This window comes from Zingiber officinale, chromosome 4A, assembly GCF_018446385.1.
Source record: "Zingiber officinale cultivar Zhangliang chromosome 4A, Zo_v1.1, whole genome shotgun sequence".
Lineage (NCBI taxonomy): Eukaryota > Viridiplantae > Streptophyta > Magnoliopsida > Zingiberales > Zingiberaceae > Zingiber > Zingiber officinale.
In genome coordinates this window covers 160,157,065-160,174,169 of record NC_055992.1, presented here as the reverse complement: position 1 = coordinate 160,174,169, position 17,105 = coordinate 160,157,065, and the positions used below count along the sequence as shown (strand labels likewise).

The window sequence follows — 17,105 nt, the reverse complement described above, 5'->3', positions numbered from 1 at the left end:
ATTTAAAAGGCGTCCTGCCCTTGTTTATCACTTCCCTTCCTACTCGCCTCCATCGACGTCGCCTTCTTCTTCCGCATTATCCGTTACATTCCAAGATCTGTACCCAAATTTTTAGGTAAATTTTCTCATCTCAATCTTTCACACAGCTACAGATCTGAGATATATATATATTTTTTTTGTGTTTGGTATTTAGCAATGATTTTCCGTTGCCCCTTAGTCTCTTCTTCTTTTCTTGGAGGCGTTCGATTGTATTTCGCTTTTTTCCCCCCTTTTTCTTTGAAGCTAATCTAGTCTATTTTGTTTGCAAGTAATAATTTACGAAATTGGTTTCTCTTTTCTGTTGATCATTTGTTTTTACCCGTTCGGCAATGTTAGATCTATCCTGCAAATCATGATTTGGGATATGTAGAGAACTATTTTGATAAAAAAAAATTATCGGCTCGATTTTAGCAAGAAGCAGGGAAAAAAATAGTACCGTTCAGTTGTGATCTGTTTAGTGTGATTGCTATTAGGTCTACCTTTACTTCGTGCTGAGAAGATAGGTATTAGTTCCTTTTTTTCTCTTAGATTATGCTCTATGGCGATTACATTATGTTATATGTGAGACAATCATTGTTGAACCAACTATCCTGAATCCTGTATTCTAAAAAAATTATTGTAGGACTTGCTTTTCTCTTTGGCAAAGCGAAGCCTTTGTCATCTTAATTACAAGTATTTTGTACCGCAAGTCCGCAATTTTCGTTCTGTATCACCCATGTTGTTTTAAAACATGCCAGCTCTGTTAATTTGAAAACTCAGGAGACAGCGTCCCACCTTTTTTAGATTTTGGTCAAACGGACCAAAATACCCGTGTACTAAATAAAATCAGTTTTTCTAGGTTGTTAATAAAAAATATTCTAAAATTATTTAAATTTACACATACTATTTCACTAAATTATATATTTTTTTTTATTTTTAATATTTGTCCATAAAATGTTGAAAATATCCATTTGGATTAATCTGACAGCAAGTTCACTAGAAACTATGCAAACTTTCTCTACTGTGGACAAACACATCCCAAAAGTACTTGAATTCTCAAACAAGTGTTATTGCTCTCAGTTATCTATTTTACTATAGTTTCCAAATTACGGAGTTTGGATAAAGGGAACAAAGCTAAAACTAAATGGTTTTACTAAAATTGTTCAGAGACTCTAGATTGTGTAGAAACACAAAGATACATGTATATGCTTCCAAGTATATTGCACCAACTTACATGTTTTATCCCTATATTTCTCTAAGAAATTAAATAATTATTAAGTGTAAACAATGTGAATAGATTAGAAATTTAGAATCTGATAATTGAACAAAGTTTGTTTATCAGTGTCGCATAAACTTCAATCTAGAATAAAAAAAAACTTCAAAATGAAGTTAACTGTTCAACTTTGGCATTGCAGTAGAGCTTGTTGAAGTTGCAAATGAAGGAAATAGGTAGTGGATGGTTGGTGTGGGAGTTGTGGTTTAATGGTAAAGCTCAAGAGATTCAATTTGTGCAACACTAAACAAATAAATAGCAGATAACAAATGGTAAAGTTCAAGAGATTTTTTTTTCCTTAAGAGAGTAAATTAAACATGTAGTCAGCCACACACTCAGCACTTGGAACCATTTTGAATCCAACAATAAACAAATAAATAGCAGATAACAAATGGTAAAGCTCAAGAGACTTTTTTTTTCTTAAGAGAGTGTAAATTCAACATGTAGTCAGCCACACACTCAGCATTTGAATCCAACAATAAGCACAATCCAAGCCTCAGGCCATTTTTGTAATGACCTGAAAATAAAATGTTGCAATTGAATAGAGGATGAAAAGTTTTTCTAATGTGATGTCTTCATCTTTGGAGAGTAAATAGTGAGGCTTTTACATTTTATTTGATATTCCAAATCTCTCTCTATATATGATTAGCAAAATTTATAATGAGTATGTTGAGTGTTTTGCATCACTGGATCTTTGTCCTGATTTTTTTGTAGTATGTTGAGTATGTTGATTTTTATGCTTCAGTTGATTCAAAATGGATCTTACGGCTGGTTGACATCTTTGAAAGTTTTGTGCCCACTGGTACTCTCTCTCTCTCTCTCTCTCCCTCTCTCTCTCTCTCTCTCTCTCTCTCTGATTCTGTACTACTATTTTACTTTCGCTAATATTTTGTAGATTTTGGTATGATGTTTTTGGGAGAAACCAAGAATTACAGTGAACTAGAGCAGACATTAATCCAGAAGAATTTTTCTGGGAGCAGCAACTGTGGAATGGCCTTCAAAACAACCATAAGAAAACAGAAAACACCCTTGGGATTTGCACCTGTGCTGTTTGAATCATTGCCTTCTTTCGTACCTTGGTCTCTTAAGATACCTATGAATGATGGATATCACGAATCTTTCTCTTTAGGCTACTGCTTCTTATAACATTATTCCTCGTTACTCTGACTTGCTCAAAAGATTTGTTTTGAGTCTGGATGTTAATCAATTATAGCATTATTTAAATGCTCGATTTAGCAATGCCTGGGTTCTTTGGTGTTCAAAAAAGGCTTGCAGATGCAGAGGTGCGTCTGAATGTTTCAATTCAATCTAATCTGGCAACTCAAAAGTTTTCAGCTGGATTTTCCTTGCAAGCGCAGCAGAATCCCGATTGTCCAATCATACCTGGATTGCCTGATGATGTGGCCAAGTTCTGTCTTGTTCTTCTTCCCCGGAAACAGCTCCCTGTTATAGGTGCTGTTTGCAAGAGATGGAGATCTTTTATTAAAAGCAAGGAGTTTCTTGTTATAAGAAAGGAGGCTGGGAAGATCGAGGAATGGTTGTATATCTTAACTGGTGATCTTGATGGCAGTAGGAACCATTGGGAAGTATTGTCTGGCTTAGGGGATAACAGAATGGTGCTTCCTCCAATGCCTGGTTCTAAAAAAGCTGGGTTTGGAATTGCTGTCATTGATGCTTATCTGTTTGTTATAGCTGGCTACTCAGTTGACATAGGGAAGGAGTGTGTTTCAAATGATGTTTATCAGTATGATTCTCGGCTTAATAGGTATCTCTCACTCTCCTCCATCATATTACATGCCTAGTTTGTCCTTGTAGCCTGCTTTGTATTGTTGAGTGTCTGGATGAATGGTGATTATGACTTAATTTGAAGTTCCTCTTAGTTTTACTCATAAGATGCTGAAATTTTCCATAATATTCCTTCTATAAATTGACACATTCTACCAAAAATAATTGTTTTCCATTTTTTGCTGTATTGAGTTTGCTTTCATTCTCGTCGCTCTCCTGTTCTACTTTTTGTATAAAATTTTTGTTCAATATAAATTCATCATGTGTTCAGGAACAAAAACTTGAAATGAGAGGATGGTTTAACAAAGGTGTATTCTTGAAACTAGATTACAGTGGTTTCAAGAGGGCTAGCATAGATTTATTTTTTTCTATCCTTTTATTTCCCTTGTCTAATGAACCCTAATTTAACAGAACAACTTTAACATGGTTAAACAATGATAGTATTACTTTTTGTTGGTTTTGTTTCTCCAGGAAAAGAAATTCAAAATCTGTTTTCTTTATTCAGCTCTATGCCATCTAAAAAGATTGACAGTAGCATAAAATTCTAGGTTTACACACCCATTTGAAATACATTTTAAGTATTAAACACTTAATAAGTATTATAGTTGAATATGAAATATAACTGGTAGTTGGATGAAAAAATCAAGTTGAATTTGTTTGTTTGAGTATCGATGCTACTTGCATTGTTATTATGGCAAGCCAGTAGATGACCAATACTTTGTCAAGACTACTTGTTTGCTTGAGTCCCTGTATTCAGCACAAGTCTGTTACTTTTCTGTTTTTCCTAAGTGCAAACGTTTTTCTGGGATTCGCAAAGATAACAAAACTGTGTCATGCTGAGATCTAATTCAATCCTGCAATCCCTAATACTAGGGAGGATTTTGACGTACATCTTTCTCAATGCTCATAGACAACCTGTAGGGATGGAAAATTCACTTAAAAGTATACATTCCTCAATGTAGCATAAGATCATTTGGGCATCCAAGTTACAGGGAGATGATCTCCTTTGGCAAGTAGCATGCTGGAGTATCTTAAAGGCCGCTGCCATCCAATTTGTTAAGAAATTTTAGGAAAAGAAAAGCTTATAAATTAGTATTCCACTAACTTAAGTTCTTGAAGTCAGTATAGTTACTGATCACACTAATCAACTAATTGAATTATAGAAAAGGTTTGAATAAAAGTTGTTTTTGGTCATCTATTTTGGCCTGTTTTTATGACTTTAATTGTCTGAATTAAGTTAATTGTAGGAGGTTATTGGTCCCAAAAATATAAAACAACCTGCCATTTATCAGATTAAAAGCTAAAACCCTTAGCTACAAGCTAATAACTCCTTTTTCTGAATCATTTTAATCATGTTAAGCAGATCTGTGTCATTGCTATTGTGTTAGCTATGCCCGTTCAGTTTTTCTTTCACGTCGATTGATTAATTGAAAAGCATTGCTTAAATAAGGAAGAATTTCAACATATGTAGTGGCTTTTTCAAGTAAAGAGATAGAACAGCTTCGTTAGAAATTGCTTTCTTAGTAATATGCTTTTGCATGGTGATTATATCTTGTTCTTTTAGTCTTTTCTCCTACAATTCGATGATGGAATCATACACTCTTATCTTACCCATCCAATTGGATTATCATGAATCATGTGGGATAAGCTTGCTTAATAATAGAATTTTTTTTTAAAAAAAAGGACTATTTGAAAAGTTAGTTAATGATGACCTTCCATGGATTCACCTATATAAGCCGTGGCTAAGGTCTCAAAAATAAGAGCTTGAATACCACTTGTAAAACATGACAGGTATAGGAACTACTGAAGGGACTAAAGAAACAAGAACAACAACTACTAATTCATCGGCTAATATATTTCCGAAAAGTCGAAAACTAAGAGATAAAGGTTTTGTTAAATCTTCTAGGATGTTAATTGGTAAAAGGATGGGGGTTCATGAGTTCTTGCCAATAACCACGGTCGTTGAATAGAAATATTAAACTGAAAGCCCATACAAAATGAGCACCAAAGAAAAAAAGACCATATGCAGATAATGAAGAATCATAAGATTGAATTCCTTGAGATGCCTGTGCCCATAAGAAATCTAGGAGCCACCCATTAATAGTAATGGAACTCTGCGCAAAGTTTCCTCTTGTAATATGAGTTACTACTTTATCACTTATAGTATCCCAAACATTCGAATGCATTTTCCAACTGAAATGTAAAATAACTAACGAAATGGAATTGTACATCCAGAATACTGAAGAGTTAGCGCCGGACTAGACGAAAATCTAAGTTTATCGAAAGCTTGGTCTAAAATTCCCGAAAAATTAGTTTTTTATGATTACATTGGTAATAATCCGACAAAAGGGGGATTATTTAGAGAAGGGTCAATGGATAACGGGGATGGAATAGCTGTTGGATGAGTTAGGGCACCCTGTCTTTAGAGACAAAGAAGGGCGCAAGCTTTTTGTACGTCGTATGCCTACTTTTTTTGAAACATTTATGGTGGTTTTGGTGGATGGAGACGAAATTGTGAGAGCTGATGTTCCTTTTAGGAGAGTAGAATCAAAGTATCATTGTAAATCGCTTCATAGAATATGATTGCTAAAACATAAAAAAAAACAATTGCTTAAAAGAGAAAAGCAACTCAACATTTATATAGTGAACATAAAGTTGCTCAAAGTCAAGTCAACCTACTAGATTTAAAAGATCTCTCTTAAGTTGACATGATGTGTAACAGACGTCGGACAGGATAGCGATTATCTACGGGCTAATGAGAAGGAATTGAGTAGAGCCTGAAGAAATAAAGGAGAAAATTCATCATTTGCTAAAAAAAGAAAATTTTGTTAATAATTGAGGGATGAATCCTCATACGACTAAATAGGTGTTTATATTGATTCTAAACCCTAAAACAAAGTGTTTATATAGATTCTAAACCCTAAAACAAAGAAAAGAAAGAAAATCTCAATTTATGGACATTAATTCCTATCTCATAAAGAAAAGAAAATTTCTTGACAGAAATCGAAATTAATAAACAGGACCCTAAACCCTAATCTATGAATATCAAAAATACTTTAAATATCATAAAAATAAAAATTACTAAAAATAGTAATAAAATCTTCGGAGGCTCCGGCGAAGGCCTAAACATTATTTTTTGAGATCAAAACTTAGCGGTTACGGATTCCCTCTAACAATTGTAGATCTCTAAATTCTGCACGTGTGGCCACCGACAGAGCTCTTTAAAATTCAAGGGATGATCCTGCATCAATTACCAATTTGATGTAATCAAGCAATGAATATATCATGGCACTTTGTTTATCATGATTAATTGATTCATTCAGTACTGCTCTACTGCACATTATATGTCCACAAATATTAATCTAATGAAGCGTTTCTTTTTTACAGATGGAGCACATTGACCAAGATGAATATTGCTCGTTGTGACTTTGCCTGTGCCGAGCTTGATGGTTTTATATACGCTGTAGGTGGAATTGATTCTCATGGTGATTGCTTATCAAGTGTCGAAGTGTATGACCCAAGCATAAATAAGTGGACCATAATCGAAAGTCTTCGTTGCCCAAGGTGGGGTTGCTTTGCTTGCAGCTTTGAAGACAAACTTTACGTGATGGGTGGCCGATCTAGCTTCACAATTGGTAATACCAAGTTTGTGAATGTGTATCATCCAGAAAGCCACTCGTGGAATGAGATGAGAAGCGGATGCGTTATGGTCACCGCACATGCTGTGCTCGACAACAAACTGTTCTGTATTGAGTGGAAGAACCAGAGAAAGTTAGCAATATTTAATCCGGTTGATAGTTCTTGGAATAAAGTTCCAGTGCCTGTTACTGGTAGCTCATCCATTGCATTCCGCTTTGGGATATTTAACCACAAGTTGTTACTTTTTGCGCTCGAAGAAACGCCTGGATATCAAACACTGCTCTATGATCCTGATGCTCCAGTAGGATCTGAATGGCAGACGTCTTCACTGAAGCCCTCCGGCTTGTGCCTGTGCAGTGTGACAATCAAGGCATGAAGGTTCCTTATGTAGGTCGGCTTATCATTTCTTTGTTAGGTTGGCCTTAGTGTTGTTGTCGTCTTCATTAGGTGGGCTTTAGGTTGCTAAAGCCATTTGGCTTCTGCATTGTGTGTGATTTCAATTCAGCTCTACTATGAAATGTCTCTGATCCTATTTGAGTTCAGTCATATCACTCCCTAAAATGTGACTGCATAATATTTTACATTTGCTTCCATATTAAACTTTATTTATTTACCAAGCACTACTTTTTGCAGATCATTGGATGAGTAAACTAGTTGTATTGATCTAATCAGTTCCTATTGATACTGCTCAGAACTCTTAAGCAGGTTAGTTCGATCATTTTTTTTCAGGATCAAGAATTTTGAGACATCAAGTCGAGATGAATATCTCATGTCTATATCATCATCATTTTAACTTCCAATAAGGATGGCACATATATGGATTAGGCAGTCTGATCATTCATTGTGATCCAAATAGGCTCATGAAGAACAGGAAAGAGTAGAGCCCAACAATCAGTCAAAATGGATCAGGCAGTCTGATCAATCATTGTGATCCAAATAGGCTCATGAAGAACAGGAAAGAGTAGAGCCCAACAATCAGTCAGAGGTAATACTTTTGCATTAGGGGGCTCGTTGAAATCAAATCTCCAATGTGTATTACATTAAATTACATTGTACGTAGCTCATGGTAGACACCTACCAAAACATCAGTTCATATTCCTAGTCCAGTTCCCTCCTTTCTTCCCAAATCAACCCAAAAGGACGAAATAATAAATGAATCTGGCAAGGGAAGCTTGCGCTAAATCACACCTTGACGTACCATACACATGACTCTCTAGGATTGGAGATGGCTCGAGCCTCTGCTCTGATATAACTTGCAAAATTGGCTTCTGAGCTGCTGGTGGTGAAGGATGCTGTGTCATCTCATGTCGCAACATTGAGGTTTTCCTGCCTGCAGTTTCTCCCACATGCACATCATTTGCCTAGGGGACTGGTAATGAGCGGTGTAGTAATCGTTAATGCAACCGAACTGGCAAAATTTGAGGTTGTGGACGTACTCCACGGGGTTCTTAGTAATGTTGAACTTCTCCACCCACATGCCCATGCTCACGTCTTCCATCTTGAATAACTGCACAAGAGTAAACAAGTTACAGCAATGAATAGCTGCAGTATCCTAAAACTTGTACCAGTGATCCTTTAAAGGTCTATCATTTTTCAGGCATATTTACTTGCATATAGTCTATAAGCTATAATTAAAGATTTTGCTATCCCATAAAATGCAGTCCGCAAAAGTTAGGGATATTTTTACATTTTCTAAGGAATGAGTTCAAGTGGCACTTTTAAAATGAAAATGTGAATGTTGCTTAAAAAACAAAAATGGAAAACACACGCACAACAAAAAAAAACGGCTGTTCAATGTTCAAGAGCAAGAGTATATTACTTTGGAACAGTGTTATTTGTCAAGTGTCAAGAAAAATATATTACTTTGGAGAAGTGTTATTAGGCATTTTGTATGTTGTGTGATACAATCCAATGGATTATAAATAAAATAGAGAATTCTGATAGAAACTATAATTTGGATCCTAATGTGAATTACAAGTGACTCCAGGTACTACATATCCACCAACTTTAACAAAGTCATGATGTCAATCTGAAACAGGAGAACTTGACTATGTGTCATACATTATGTGTATATTAACTGTTAGTCTTCTCTTGGACTACTAACTTGCTTATTATGTGTTGCTAAGCTGACTTATATGGTCAATGCGCCATGTAAATTACAGCAGGCTACTCCAAAAGTTTTTGTATCCTTCAGCTTTCTTCTTAATCCAATCTCCAAATTTTCAATTTAATAATGAGTTAAGCTTTCTCGAGGAACTAACCACTTGGTAGTCAATGAGGCATATTGATATGTCAGCTTAATAAACATGTCCCTAATTCATTTAACAGTGTGGCAGGGAGAAGTTTATATAAAAATGTAATTAGCATATATTTGTTACAAAACGAAGTATTGAACTGATCTGTTAAAATAAAGATAGGAGCTTACTCTCAGTGTATGCTTTTCAAACTCCGAAACAACATAATTTGCAATATCAGAAGATATAACATAGCCTGGACCATTAGCATAATGTGGGTAGTTCTCCTCTGGCCATTCCTGAAAGAAAGAAATTTAATGTTACTAAACTATATAAAAAAATATATCATTAGAAATCTGGAGATAATAGTAACATCGCTATATTTGTTACAAGGAAAAAAGAAACAAAAACAAACAAACAGAGTATAACTTAATGGTTCACCTGGACCAACCATCCCTCATCCCACCTCTTGAAGACTTGAACCCTGACCATACATCAATGGAGATGGACCGAAGGAAGAACAGGAGGGAAAAAAGGAATAAATAGAGAAATAGAGGCTTACAAAGGGAAAGAACAGAAAAAAGGAAGAAAAAGAGAGGAAAAGGAGAAAAAGGAAGATAAGAAGCAACCAAGCAAAGAAAGGATTGAATTCATTGCATCTTAGATGGTTCTCCTAAGTATCTTCTCCAAAATGTGAGCATGTCCTCTGTGCTTTCCTTAGGTGAATCTATTGATTTGCTTTTTATGTAAAAAAATATTAACATGATAAAATTCCAAATAGTGAAATTTCCAAGTTCTTTCAATCAACTAGAGAGCCAAAGTTGCTATGAATATGTAACACACCATGTACTAAGTAACATCGATTGGATATTGTCTGTGGGATCTGCTATGGCAGCCTACAAGGGCTGGGGGCTTCTATAAGTAAAACAAACAACTGAAAAGAAAGATGAATCTAACCTCAAAAAGTTGCTTCAACCATATGGATTTAAAAAGTTAAGTATGCATGTCACTTGTGGTGAGATAACCACTAACCATACAGTGAATAAGTGGCCATCATTTAGAAAAAGGTGAAGCATTAAGTGTACCCACAAAAATAGTTAGAACATTTGTTATATATGAAAAATGCTTTCATAATCCTGAGAATGTGTAATCACCAATTAATTGCTCACTATCATCATTCCTCTCTCATTATCAATGCTATTGCTAAGTTCAGATTGACATTTTTTATTACTATCAATCTAAAGATGGGAAAATGAAAGAAAGAAGAGTCATGTTTGGAAACTCTGTTTGGGAGAAATTTAAAACTAGGAGTCCTGTCAGGTTCTTTTGAAATTTTGAAAAAAGTTATATGTTATATGCATGCTTAGCTAGACATGCAAATTATCATGGTTGATTAGCATTCACTGTATATTTCTGTTTCGTGTTATATCTATTGCCTTCATTCATATTTCATATACAAAATATCTATATGAAATTTGATTAGTTAGCATGATTTGTTTAATTATTAAGTAATAGATGCAAAGTTTTCCTTACCATAATTGATTAGGTTGATTAATCTGATGTATTATATAGTAGATGCAAACTTTGTGCCTTTCTGCAATATAACCAATGCTATTTTTTTAAAAAATGGACCACATTTTGTAGTGGCTCAACCACGTATCTTTGCACATGTTTTTTCAAACCTTCAGAAATATAATAAATAGCACATTCCTCCTCTTGCCATAAAGCATCAGGAGGCTTGTTTAGGAGCTTGCAAAATCTAATTACCATAGAAATGAAACATGAGCAGAAGAAAGTACATACCTCATATGTCACAGCCCATTTCCCAAAGCGAAGAGGCTTGTGGTAATAATTAATATTCCCAATGTAAAGACTTCTATCGGATGGGATTTTATTCACTTCCTTGAGTACTGAGTCAAGCCTCACAAATGTGTCATCATCACACTTCATAATATATTTGGCGGATACTTTTCGAACCTATTTTTGCAGAGGACAAAAGAAGTATAATTATTACCAACTAATTTACAATTATGATTAAAGCTCCAGCAGTAAATTTTAACATCCAATAGGACTTACCCCATACTCACAGATAGCCACAGTCTTCAAAACAACTAGATCATAACTGTCCATGTAAGGTACTATAACAATATCCCCAAAGAATTCCGCTTCCAGTTTTAATTGCATGTTCACCTCCTTTCTTCCATTCTGTCCAGAAAATGTGTCACAAGATGATAACCTAAAATAACTGAATTTAACAAGCAACTACAAAAAATTACCAGCGCAACAAAGAACCTTGCCAGCACATTTGATGATCTAGTTAATGCAGACATCCACGATTTTCTGACTGCCATACGTTCTGCAAAATGGTTTCCTGCAGAAAGGATGCCGATGAAAAGTTCTATAGGCTCATCAGTAAGTGGAGGAGCCTGCCACTGAGCAGACATCTCCAGTTCCCTTTTCAGGGAAAAACTAGGATGCCTAGCAGGCAATGAAACAGCATATATTGACTCAATGTCGAGATCTCCATTCAATGACAGGCCGGTGGCATCTTCAAGGGCGAAACTCTGTAGGAAAAATCAAAACTTTAAAAATAGAACTTATAGTAAGTCAATTTGAAGTTAGAGAGAAAGATTTAAGCTAAACTCACAGTACGGTATGGAAAGGATGCTACATGCCTCCCACCAACATTAATATGATAACCCTCTAAACCAGCAGTTAATGTTAAAACAAACAATTTGTCTTCAAGAAATGGATATGGCCAATCAAATGAGATTTTTGCCGGACCAATTAATCTCTTAAACCACCATGACTTCTTTGTCTCTTCCACCTGGGTATCTTCATCTCGAGTCCACCCTTCACACTTAACCAGACCATCAACTGTAACATTTGACAATCCAATTCAGATAAAGAATGAAAATATCATATGCATATTGAAGATTGATATTTTTTAGCATCAAAAAATAATCAGAAACTAGCCTAAAACTCCTAATAGAATTCACAAATGGGATTTGAATATTTAGGCCAACGAGTATCCTGAATGTCCATACCTGTCTCCTCGCTGGACTTGGACTTCCAGCCCTCACATCGCTGAGCGGACCCCCACTGCATGCGGTAGCAGGAGTTCAGCTCCATCACTGGCTTGCCGCTCCAATCGCCCTTTAACCGGGGGTTAAAGTGGAGAATCCTTGGAGGGTCTTCGCCATCCACAGTTTTAAGCCCCTTTAGCTCCATCATGAACTGAGAAACCATCGGGGCCTGCTCCGAGTCCTTCAGAACCGATATCTTTGGGTCATAGTCGGGGTGCGCCCTGCGTGGCCTCGCCACCAGAGTGATATGGGACCCCAACGTCAGCCCACAAGGAAGCACCGTCAATCTCCCTCGCTCCTGAAACTCCCCTCCGGACAACATGATCGAGTTCGGGCAGTTCTCTTCCACCCGAATCCCCTGTGTTGGAGCCGCAGCAGACGGCGCCGGAGAAGCCTTGAGGTCTTCAAAAACCCTCCTCCCCAACTCCCACGCGTCCCACGCCGACTTATGGAGATCCGAAAAGGCTCCATTACTGCTCGAGTTGAGCTCCAACTGCGCCAAACCGGAGACGATCAGCGATCGCGAGCTCAGAGTCTCGAGCGGCAAGCGGTGCGGGATAGGAGCTGCAGCGGAAACTTCCGGTCGATAAGGGAATAAAAAGGGACGAACAGGGGCATAGATCCCTTGGGTGTCCTCCTCGCTTTGCAGGGAGACTCGACGGGCCACCGCGTCGCCACCGAGGAGGCCGCCCGCGGCGCCAAGCGGCGTGAATCCGTGGAATACGAAGGGGAACTCACACAGGAGGAGGAAAGAGAGGTAGAGAATCCCGAGAACAAGGAGAAAGTGCAGGAACCTCTTCCGAGTAAACGGATTAAAGGACAGCTCCAGCCTCGACCGCCTCATCGTCGCACCCACCGATCCTCCACTGATCCGCCAGCCAGGGAGGCGATCAAATCGGCATAATAAGCGAGGAAATCGCCGGCGACCGTAACCCTAGAAATGGGAGCGACGCCGAGGAGGAGCCGAAGGGAGCGGAGCCGACTGCCGAGAGCAAAAGGAAATAGCCGTTTGAGAGGAGGGCGTGGGCTGGGAGTTGCGGTATTATAATTTCCAATTTGGGAACTCGATGAATAACCCGACGGTTTTATTCTGGCGTGGGTCCCGCAGAGCATTTCGCTAGTAGGGAGGGCGATTTCAAAGCGCGTTTGGTTTTGTACGGGTACGTAGTTGAAACGGCAGGCGAGGCGAGGAAGGAGGTTCGGCGCCGGCGTTTGTCAAGTCAATGAGAATAGAAGCCCTTCCACGTTGCCGTTGCAAATACAACCACGTTTTATTTATTTATTTAAAAAATGCACCTAAATTTCTTTGCAATATTTTTTTTTTTTACATCTATAGAGATACACCCTTGGAATTTAGAATTCTCTCTATTTATGTTCAGTTTTTTAGATTTTAAGCTTACAACACTTGTCAATCCGTTTTATACAATTTCCATTTTTGTTTTGTTTTTAAATAAATGTTTTGTTTTTAAATAAAAGGCTCTTTTTATTAATTATCATAAATACATATATATATATATATATATATATATATATATATATATATATATATATATATATATATATATATATATATATATATATATATATATATATATAATATTTATGGGGTGTAGTTAATCTTAGATTTTTAATTATTTTTAATAATTTTAATGGATTTTAAAAGTCTGGATGTATTTAATCTAAACTTTTATAAACTCAATAGAAATTTAACTGGTGTTTGGTAGGGTGTCATGTGTTTGGTAATGTAATCAGGATTACATTACAAGGTTGATTATTTTGTTTGATTTACTTTTTAAACTTGTAATATAATGTAATCACGATTACAAAATGTAGTGAAGTTTTGTAATCTGGATACAAAGCAAATACTATGTAATTCGATTACATTATAATGTTATCTTTTAACCAAAATTTGAATGTCGAATATACCCCTAGTCCCCCGTCGCCCGCCGCCGCCGCCCGCCGTCGTTGCTCTTTCTTCTTCCTATAGCTCGTTGCTCTTTTGGCGATTAGTCCAAGGAGAGCTGTCTCGCTCTAATACCACTTGTTAGGACACTTTAGGGGCTAGAGGGGGTGATTAGCTCCAATCACTTTGTTGATGAAATGTTGCAGCGGAAAACTTGAGGTAATCGCTAATACTAAGATTTACTTGGTATCCACTTAAAGAGGTGACTAATCCAAAGATCCACACAGTGCACACACTATACTATATAAAACACTCATTTTCAAAAATAATCTGTAGGTGAAGAAATCTCGTACAAGCTCACAATAAGAAAATACACTAACGAAATGAATACACAATACAATAAATATCTTGCTTGATCTATTATAGCTTGTAGATGTCTCTTGATCGTTTGGAAAGTACAACAACACTTATTTTTCACTTGACTAACCGCAATTAGGAGTACCCTTTGCCAACTTGTAGTCCTCCTTGATCCACTTAGACTTTCCTTTACTTAACCGCAGTTAGGACTTTCCTTTGCCAACGTGTAGTCCTCCTTAATCTACTTAGACTTTCCTTTGCCTAACCGTAGTTAGGACTTTCCTTTGCCAACATGCGGTCCTCCTTGACCTACTTAGACTTCCCTTTGTCTAATCGTAGTTAAGACTTTCTTTTATCAACGTATGATCCTCCTTGACCTACTTGGACTTTTCTTTATCTAACTCTCGAATTAGGACTTTGTCCTTGCCTAACTCTCGAGTTAGTATTTTACCTTGTCTAACCTCCAGTTAGGGTTTTCCAGTCAAGATCTAGTCCTCTATAACTTACTTGAGTCTCGTCACACATATTGTCAAATATTCGGTCAACCTTGACATATTTAACGTCTTCTCACATATTATCCCACATATTGACTAAATATTAAAACTCAAACTTGAACCCACTCGAGTTTAGTCAAACTGGTCAACATTAACCCAACAACGATTGCACCAATAATCTTCCAATACTTTGGACTTGAAAACACCTGCCTTAGCACGAGTAACCATTGGATACTAATTCATAGGAAGAGGACTAGAATGCTTAACAGAGGCTGAACAAAGGAAGGGAGAGAAGTTTCAGAGCCTAGAGAAGTGGGAGCTATAATAGAAGCAGAAGACTCAAAAAGAGGAGGTGAAGTGAGATTGCTAGAAGTTAAATGATCAAAGGTTGGACTGAAGGATGAACTTTGAACCGGTGGACATGAGATTAGAGTAGGAGAACAACAAGGATGAAGTGACTCAGGAGATTGAGAGGCAAAGTGCGTGGAGTGAGATTGAAGAAAAGGAAAGGAATCATCATCAAAAGTGACATGACAAGAGATATATATACTACCAGTGGCATCAAGACATTTATATCCCTTGTGTTTAGAGCTATATCCAGGAAACATGCAAGGTTTAGACCGAAAGTCAAGTTTGTAGGCATTATAGTGACGGAGATATAGGAAATAAAAACAACCAAAGGTCTTGAGAAAGGAGTAATTAGGAGTAATATTTAGTAATTTGGTAATGGGTACAGTACCTTGATGACTTGTAGAGGGAATGCGATTAATGAGAAAACCATGGTGGAGAAGGCATCATCCTAAAATTTGAGTGGCATAGCGGCATGGGCTAAGAGAGTAAGACTCATATCAACAATATGACGATGTTTTTGTTCCGCGACACCATTTTGCTGTGAGGTGTGAGAACATGAAACACAATGTAAAATGTCAAACTTTTGAAAGAAAGAGCTTAAATGATGATATTCCCCACCCTAATCAGTTTGTAAGGCTTTTATTTAAGTACCACATTGAAGTTCAACTTGACTTTTAAACATGAGAAATACTTGAAAAACTTCAGATTTGTCTTTGAGAAAATAAACCCAAGTGTAACGACTAAAAGCATCAACAAAACTACATAATACTTGAAACCAATAGTGTGGGCAGTGCCCTAAACATCAAAGAAGATGAGTTCCAGGGGCATTGAATAAGTAGTGTGTGATATAAACAAAGTTTGGTAATTACTTTTACCCAAAGCACAAGATGAACAAAAAATAGAAATATCATTACTAGAATAGGGAATGTTACAACTATGCAAAACTTGCTTTATAGTTGGAAACATAGAATGACCTAAACAATAATTTCATCCAAATAATGCGGGAGATGCCACTTTGGAAGGTTGGGATTGAACCACTTGATTGGAAGAAGTCGATGCAGGGAAAATATGAGTGTTGAAGCCAGAAGTAGAGGAGGAGGTGGTACGAACTGGTGTCTCAAGGTGGAATTTATATAACGTATCATGTACAATGCCACGGAGTAGGGAAGCATGTTGTAGGATCGTATAGAATGCGAGAGGGGGTGAATCATATTTTTTTAAAAAAACTTTCTTTACGGTTTTAGAAAACTTATCAAATCGCAACGGAAATAAAAGAAAATAAAACTCAATGAAAAATATGTGCACTTTTAGTTTATTTGATTCGGAGCTTTTGACGACTCCTACTCCAAGGCCCATGCCCTTTCGGGATGTATCTGAGCAGAAATCCACTAAACAATCGAATTTCGATTAAAAAAGAGAAAGTGTAACAACCTATACTTTCTTTATGCAATGATAAGTAAAAAAAAGTGTAGCAACCTATACACTGTAGTGGTTGAAGTTTGTAGGCCAAGGTCGATGTCGCTCTATCTGTAGTAGTTGGGCATAGTAGAATCGTAGCATAGCAATAGTACGAAGAAAGAGTAGTCAAATTAACTTGGAAGTTCGTAAATTGGTTGTACTAGGTTGAAACTACCTTACATAGGTCATTGGAGGCGCCTCCAATAGGCCTTATCCAATGTAGAAAAGATAAAACTTCTGTTCCAAGGTGCCTCCAATCCATCTGAGGCACCTCAAATCCATCCAAGGTGCCTCCAATCACTGGTTTGACACAACAATCTTTCGAATGTCATATCTTTTGATTCCGGACTCAGAATCAGACTCTGTTAGTGGACACGCGTGCAGAATTTTAAAGATCTACGTATGTATCTACAACACAAAGTTAGAAAAATATATTCATAAACAATTTATATATGAGTTAGATCTTATCTTATCAGGACCAGGATCTAGTCTTGGTCTCAACTTAGT

General features: G+C 36.8%; 2 protein-coding genes across 4 annotated transcripts; one reads left to right on the top strand and one right to left on the bottom strand.

The window, feature by feature from the left end:
* On the top strand, positions 1–7,335 carry LOC121971967 (F-box/kelch-repeat protein At1g67480-like). 3 transcript variants are annotated; one of them, XM_042523522.1, is made up of 4 exons: positions 1–115; positions 2,037–2,093; positions 2,211–3,056; positions 6,464–7,335. In XM_042523522.1, exons 3-4 carry the CDS (start codon positions 2,515–2,517, stop codon positions 7,089–7,091), a joined length of 1,170 nt encoding a protein of 389 aa, XP_042379456.1. In that variant the 5' UTR covers positions 1–115; positions 2,037–2,093; positions 2,211–2,514; the 3' UTR covers positions 7,092–7,335. The 3 variants fall into 3 exon arrangements, with proteins under 3 accessions (XP_042379456.1, XP_042379453.1, XP_042379455.1); XM_042523519.1 differs by having other exon boundaries at positions 2,187–3,056; XM_042523521.1 differs by having other exon boundaries at positions 40–115; positions 2,006–2,093; positions 2,187–3,056.
* Positions 7,336–7,704: 369 nt separating this feature from the next.
* On the bottom strand, positions 7,705–13,083 carry LOC121971966 (hydroxyproline O-galactosyltransferase GALT6-like). The gene is made up of 7 exons (XM_042523518.1): positions 11,997–13,083; positions 11,597–11,826; positions 11,226–11,513; positions 11,026–11,154; positions 10,753–10,926; positions 9,141–9,248; positions 7,705–8,222 (listed from the first exon to the last, which is right to left on the bottom strand). Exons 1-7 carry the CDS (start codon positions 12,877–12,879, stop codon positions 8,013–8,015), a joined length of 2,022 nt encoding a protein of 673 aa, XP_042379452.1. The 5' UTR covers positions 12,880–13,083; the 3' UTR covers positions 7,705–8,012.
* Positions 13,084–17,105: the final 4,022 nt, after the last annotated feature.

Excerpts from the sequence above, each read along its gene's own strand:
- LOC121971967 (XM_042523522.1), top strand. The coding sequence starts at position 2,515 with ATGCTCGATTTAGCAATGCCTGGGTTCTTTGGTGTTCAAAAAAGGCTT. Across the intron at positions 3,057-6,463 it reads TATGATTCTCGGCTTAATAG|ATGGAGCACATTGACCAAGA; the intron begins GTATCTCTCACT and ends TCTTTTTTACAG.
- LOC121971966 (XM_042523518.1), bottom strand. The coding sequence starts at position 12,879 with ATGAGGCGGTCGAGGCTGGAGCTGTCCTTTAATCCGTTTACTCGGAAG. Across the intron at positions 11,827-11,996 it reads CAAGTCCAGCGAGGAGACAG|TTGATGGTCTGGTTAAGTGT; the intron begins GTATGGACATTC and ends CAAATGTTACAG. Across the intron at positions 8,223-9,140 it reads TTGAAAAGCATACACTGAGA|TTATTCAAGATGGAAGACGT; the intron begins GTAAGCTCCTAT and ends ACTCTTGTGCAG.